Below are 7,343 nucleotides of genomic sequence, written 5' to 3'. Positions count from 1 at the left end.
CTAATGCTAAATAGCTTTCGCAGTATTTTCTCTTCACCCTCCTTTTTTTTGTTTTTTTTATGATGAATCTGGCTCATAGATGCATCCGACTCACTGTTAATCTCTTCATTTTTTGTAACTTCTGCCTCTATCTCTTTTCTCTTCAGAGAACCTGTTGCTATCCACCGATCCATAACAGCACTGAACTTGAACGTCACGGTCGAGTGCCACTAGCCTATTTTAGTAATCGCACAATAACTTGACAATTTAATACAAATGTTATATCAATATAGGCCTACATATTCTTTTTACTTTTTTATGGGAATTTCCTGGAAAAATGAAGGTAAAAAAAATATGATTTTATTTTGCCTTTCCACGGACCACCTGCAGTACCCTTACGGACCACTAGTGGTCCGCGGACCACAGTTTGGGAATGACTGCCCTAAGCCACATCAGTGAATAGTGTATCCTGTAACATAAGAAAACAAACTCAATGAAGTGTTGGGACATGAAAATAGTCTCTGTTAACCCTCCTATTGTGTTCCGGTCGAATTGGTCAGATTTTAAAAGTTTTCTCTATGAACATTTGAGACTACAATAAGCTTATAAAATTGAGTTCAGGCACATGCCCGTTTATCAGATGGACAGTTTGACAAAAAACAGTTTGTGATAAGCAGCACAATATGTTTAATCAGAGTGTTTGTTTTCGTCAAAATAATACTACATTATGTTTTTTTCACTCAAAAAACAAGTTGTATGAGCCCAGGTCAATGAGGCCTATAGGCCATAATTAGCAAATAAATAAAGTTGCTAAAAATATGTGTTCACAATATTTGGTGATAAAATATGAATTATCAACTGTTATAGTCAAAATAATAGCAAATAGAAGTTCAAAACTTGATCACAAAAACATGCATTGATAAAAAGATAAAAAAAAAAAAAAAAGACTACACAAAACTTTAAGGCTTTGTGCTTGTCCATGCGGAATCAAGATGATCAGTGTTTCTGAAAAGAAGGAATTGTTTGTTAATATTTTCTTATTTCTTAGGCTTCACTTTTGACTATTCTTGTGTTTTGTGCACATCAGACACACGTAGACAAAACAAGGACTAGGCCTTGGACACACTTACACACTCGCACACACATGGGCACTCGACACACACACACACACACACACACACACACACACACACACACACACACACACACACACACACACACACACACACATTTGAACATCTGACCTCTCTGACTATATTTTTTAATTTGCCATATATGGTAGGGGTTGATCTTTGAGTTCTTGAATACTATGATTGGACATCATGGATGACTCTACTTTATCTAGAAATATGACCCATCTTCCTTGAGAAACTTGAGAAACTGCCTCTGTCTGCTTGGCCATTCTCCAGAGATCTGGAGTTGAGGCGTCTGTTTCCATCTGATGACTGAGAGCCGCTTCAAGGCTGCAGATAGTGAACCTTAAAATTAATCTAACAGATTAGTACTAACGTATATAGATATGCAAATGCTGTCTCTATCTTAACTGACATGCACAACTATTGGACTATTCTTGAACAGTAAAGTTGTGTATCTCTGTTTGAGATCCCAGTGAGTTTAAGCTCTGATGAGATCTTGAGTGAAGTGAATGCCATGAGCTGACCAGATTTATGAAATGGAAACCGGGGACATTTCCTATTTGAGTGCTCAAAGTATCACTGAAATCTCATTTGTTATTATCTATTCATTAAAAAATGGGGACAATACATTTTTGAATGTTTTTTAATTGCAATTCACCGCACCCGCCAAAAAAACCAAAAACAATGAAAACTTGTTAATATAACCATTGTAGTAAGCAGTTCAAAACAATATTATAACAAAATTATAACTTTACAAAAATATATTACATAAATTAAACAACATAAATATGATATGATAAATAAAACAATTGAACAAATACTTTAACATTTTAATAGGGCAAATGTATTTGTTGGAAGTGCAATTGTTAAGGTTGTTTCATAGTTAAGATGTGTGGAAATTAAACTTTTGGGGACGTTTAAAATAGTTTAAAACAATCCTGCTGAGGCCTGTTATAAAGCTCGTACAAACAGTATTACTTTATTATAACATGAATAGTTGGTACATTACTACCTTGAAAGCGATAACAGTGTTTCTTTTGATTTTTGATGATAATGGCGCTCTGCTCTCGGGTTATGTAGCTCGTAGCGCCATCTTTTGGTGAAAAAATCTCTACACACTAGGTTGGTTTGAACGAGCTGTAAAACGGGGACATTTCCGGGGACAGAACTCCAAAAACGGGGACGTCTGGTCTCCTTAGTATGGCATTTCTTTAAATTGCCAGTTGGTTATTTAAAAAGGAAAATACTCCTGAAGGTTTCAAGTGTTTAGGCACTGCTGGGGCTACTGGATTTTAGGGAATGTCTTTTTCCATTTCAATCCATTCACAGTAATTTAATGTATTTTTCTTTGGCAAAAAAAAGAAAAGAACACTTAAGCCTCAGATTTTATTAAAACTGAAATTAAGAAACAAACTGTACAGAAGTTGAATGTGTAGTGCTTGGCCATGCAGGATCATGATGAAGAGTGTCATCAGTAATAGAGCATCTGTTCACTGAACAATGACAGACTAAAGCTAAGTTTTGAACAGGAATGAATGAAGATTGTGGAAAATGGAAAAGGGGGCGTGGCAAACGACTGGGCAGAAGAGTGATACTAGAGATATGAGACATTATTAAAGGAGCTGTGAGAGGCACAGAGGAGCAAACTGCCATAGACATCCATCCTACCAGTGAAGAGAGAGTCTGTGTGAAGATGTGGAAGACGTGTGTGACTGTGGCACTGCTCATAGGTGTCCAAGGTAAGACCTTACGCTCAAGGACAGAGGCAAATATTATTTCTCTACCGCTCTGTCACTATGGCAGGTTCTGTTTATAAGTTGGATAAAGTGATTTTTCTGAAAATGTCCTTCCTGCCTGACATTTGACTGATAAGGTGTCCTGAAATAGTATATCTTACATGATTGGGATGTCTTTAGAGGGTGGACTTTTGTAGAGAGATGGAGGTCCACTTGAGTGGTTAAATCTGGCAGAAGTTATTCAAGGTCCTGTTCTTCGTGATCCCATTTTTCAAACTTTAGTTAGTGTGTAATGTTGCTGTTAGAGCATAAATAATACCTGTAAAATAATAAAGCTCAAAGTTCAATGCCAAGCGAGATATTTTATTTGACAGAAGTTCCCTTTCAAAGCCTACAGCGAACGGCCGGTTGGGACTACATCCCTGTACTTCCTGTACATCCTGCCTTAATTACGTCAGTAGAACAGTTTGTTGACTAACCTCCGCCCACAAGAATACGCAAAAAAGGGGGCGTGGTCTTGTTGCTCCCGAGTGGAGAAGAGGAAGTGTTGCGTTCGGTTTGGTTCGGTTGCGTTTGTCGCCATGTCGTTCAGACGCTGTTCTTTTCATCCCGGAGTCAAATCACCTTTGTTTGGCCTTCAGGGGCTGTAGTTTGAGCGCGTTCTCCCCGTAATGGTAAGAGGCGTGACCTTTCCGGGCAACGTGCGCTAAACTGCTGTCGAATCACAACACGGGAACCGCTGGCCCAATCAGAACTCGTTACGTATTTCTGAAGGAGGGACTTCATAGAACGAGGAAATTCTCAGGCCGTTTTGAGGACAGTGAAAACAGCAGTATACAGATAAGTAAATTGTGTGAAAAATACTGTGTTTTTTTACACATGAAACATGAACACATGTTATATTGCACACTGTAAACACAATCAAAGCTTCAAAAAAACACGAAAAACGGGACCTTTAAAACATCAGCAACATCTAAAGGCAGCTTTATAGCCCCTGTTATGCTATTTTAAAGGCTCCTGATTTAGTTTTGGAGTCTCCTACAACAGGTTTACATGCATCAAAGGTCAAAAAAATTTTTCAAGGATTCTAAAATGACTCGTCAGATGAATCAGTCTCTCTAAATCCCTCCTTTCCGCGAGCTACTCTGCTCTGATTGGTCAGATGGCCCAGTCTGGTGTGATTGGTCTACCGGTTGGCCATTACCAAAAATTGTACATACAGGAACTGTATTAACTTTGGCGAATCCCGTGTTGAACTGTATTTTTTATATGAACTTCTGTAGATTTGAGAAGCAGTCGTTAGTTTGAAGGTGGGACAAGTTGTTTCCGGGCGGACGATGTACAACAAAGGCGGACATTATCCAAATATCATTAGTAGAGCTGTCAGTAGAAAATGACTCGTAAAGGAGGTTCAGAGTCGATTCTTTCTTTTGGAAGACAAAAACTTTATTTATCACTTTATTTAATTGCACTTTTGACTTTACAGAACGTTTACATTGACAAACAGTGATATTACAATACTCAAAAAAACATAATATGGACACTTTAATAAGATGGTTTTCTAACAGAAAAGCTTTTGTCATCTGGAGCATTCTCTCTCTTTCTCACAGTTTGTGCTCATGACCCTTTGAACCCTCGTGTTATGGGCGGTGCTGATGCCCGTCCGGGTGCGTGGCCGTGGATGGTTAGTTTGCACGACTCCATCTCCCATTTTTGTGGCGGTTCCCTCATCAGCCGTGAATGGGTGCTGTCGGCAGCTCATTGTTTCATTGGGTCAGAGCCACATCAACACACACAGTACATACAGACTTTAAAACCCCTGTGTTTTGTGATTGCTCTATGTTTGTTTTATAGGCCTGATGACAGTGTTACTGAGGACAGTGTACGTGTGCACTTGGGAAAGATGACACAGCGTGAAGAAAATGAGAATGAAATCGTGAGAAATGTACAAAAAATCTACATTCACAACTCGTACAACACAACGACTGACGACAATGACATGGCTCTGCTGCACTTGTGTTCTCCGGTCTCCTTTAATGACTATATTAGTCCAGTGTGTCTGCTAGCCCAGGGCAGTGACGTCCCTCCTGGCACCAGCAGTCGGATCATAGGCTGGGGACAAACTGCAGACGGAGGTCTATTCTGTACGTCCTGTCAGTAACTAGATTTGACTGATTCATTCAGATAAAGAAATCATGATTGTTTGTGTTTATGTGTGTCCAGTGAATCGACCTTCTCCTGGGACTCTGCAGGAGACTGAAGTTTTTGTGGAGGACTATAATCAGTGCTATAACCAGCTGAAGCAATGGAATAATCATATTCAGATCACCCAGAATATGATTTGTGCTGGCGTTCCTGGTGGAGGCGTAGACGCATACTGTGTACAACAACCAGATGATTATTACTCATTACTGCATACAGTGTCTTCCTGAATGTCTCAAGATTTACCGTATCTTTAAACATCTAATACTTGATTTCTCTCTCTTCCTGTCTGCAGGGGGACTCTGGAGGTCCAATAATGAGTCAGCTCTGTTCAAAATGGGTTCAGTTTGGCATCACCAGCTGGGGTATTGGCTGTGGTTTACCTGACGTACCCAATGTGTACACCCGCGTCTCACAGTATCAGCAATGGATTACAAACATTATTCCCAACCAGGACCTTCCACAATTCGTCGACTTAAGCCTTCCGTGCCCAAGTAAGACTCTCTCACACACATTTATGCTTCATTAATAACTCACTTCTTTGGCTGGTGATTGTTTACATGTGTACTTCAACAGCAGGCTCAGTCAGGTTAGTTTGGACTTGTTGTGTTTCGTCTTTCATCTGTTGTGACGGACACTCATTACGTTCAGCTGTGCACTCATCATCATCATCCTCATCCTCACCTGTATAGATGTTTGTTCTGTTCTCAGTTCATTGTCCGGTGTTGTCGTTATTGGATGTGTTGTATGTTGCTCTGTTCTAGTGGATCACTGTGTGGATTTATTAAATATTACTAATTACCTTCAAATGTTTTATACAACCAGACCCTGACACTTACAAAAATTAGGAGTTAACTTACAAATGTTATTATTGTTAATAACAGGAATTTACTCCACTCTTTATTTTTGTCTCTGCAGTGAATGGTGAGGAGTAGCTCTGAAGACTCTTCTAGATTTACCTTACGTACACACGCCGGTCACATGGTTACGTCTCTTCAACGTCCAGGATTCAAGATTGCTTTTAAAGCTCTGCAATGACATTAACAGAATTGCACTGTGTGATTAGCACTTTTCCTCTCATCAGCTCTTATTCTTGCCAATAAATCTCAAGCATAGATCTTACACATAGATGTGTCTTTATACCAACTCATAATGGCTTTAATTTGAAACTTAGTTTGTGACCAGAGTTTTTCTGACAAATGAGACCATTTCAAATTCAATTAATATCTTTTTTTTGGGTCACAAAATAAATGGTAACACTTTACAATATGGGCGCACTAATATGCAATAATAATGAATGCCTATTACCATTAATTACAGTTTTTTTTATTCGCTTTGGTACTATTTTCACATGTAAGGTGTACATTTTCAAAACTCTTAGTACAAAAATCCAAACTGATCACACTTGTAACACAGCTAGTCATTCTTTCAAAACTTGATGTAATGTTTTCATTCAGTTGCACATGTTTTCATTCCATATAATCATTATTGCAAACACAAGATTATTGTAATATGTAATGAGAACATTTGGTTTAATCACCGAAGCACAACAGTATGATCTTCTTTCAGTTTAGTACTTTTAACATTCAGTTAATCCAACAGCAAAAAATGCAAGATACATGTTTCAAATTAATATGCTACAGTACTATAAAAGACAGATTACACAGTTTTCACATTAGGCAATACACTTTACCAGTATATTTAATACATTACCCAACAGTTCCATAATCTATAATTTCCAAAATATCCATCCTATGTGTAATCAAGTGAAGGATCAATGAAGACATCCTCTACAATCATTTGGGCAAATTAGGTTTTATTTTTCATATATAATTGTAACAAGTATACTTTCTATAATGAAATGTAACTAAATGAGAAGAACATAACATTTAGTGCACACATTACATTAATTTGGATCAAGCCTGTCTTGAGCATTTGGCCATAGATTCTCATCCACATCACAATGAATGTTATCATTGTTCATGCACCTTGGAAAAAACCTTTTGGCATGGCGAATCCATGCTTGACATTGGTCTACACTGATGTCATCACATGCATCATCCATGGCCTGAAGGAGTGTAGCACGCTCAAGGGGTTGGCGATCATAGACCTTCCACCTCCATGCTGAAAAAAATTCCTCAATAGGGTTGAGGAAAGGAGAGTATGGAGGCAGGTAGAGGGTCATGAATCGGGGATGGGCGTAAAACCATGCTTGAACTACCTCTGCGTGGTGGAACCTGACATTGTCCCACACAATTACATAGGTGACCCCTTCACCTTGACAGGATGG

The 7,343-nt window shown here is 38.6% G+C and overlaps 1 protein-coding gene across 1 annotated transcript; it reads left to right on the top strand.

Annotated features, from left to right (window-relative positions):
• Positions 1-2,808: 2,808 nt before the first annotated feature.
• LOC307117037 (chymotrypsin-like protease CTRL-1) lies at positions 2,809-5,988 on the top strand (the record flags this gene model as incomplete). Its single annotated transcript, XM_079801701.1, has 6 exons — positions 2,809-2,854; positions 4,462-4,624; positions 4,706-4,995; positions 5,075-5,232; positions 5,349-5,547; positions 5,972-5,988. The coding sequence occupies 6 exons, from the start codon at positions 2,809-2,811 to the stop codon at positions 5,986-5,988; spliced, it is 873 nt and encodes a 290-aa protein (XP_079657827.1).
• Positions 5,989-7,343: the final 1,355 nt, after the last annotated feature.

The sequence above is a fragment of the Gobio gobio genome, assembly GCF_949357685.1.
Source record: "Gobio gobio genome assembly, chromosome: 1".
Lineage (NCBI taxonomy): Eukaryota > Metazoa > Chordata > Actinopteri > Cypriniformes > Gobionidae > Gobio > Gobio gobio.
Note: the sequence above shows the minus strand (reverse complement) of the source record. Positions and strands in the feature narration are given on the sequence as shown.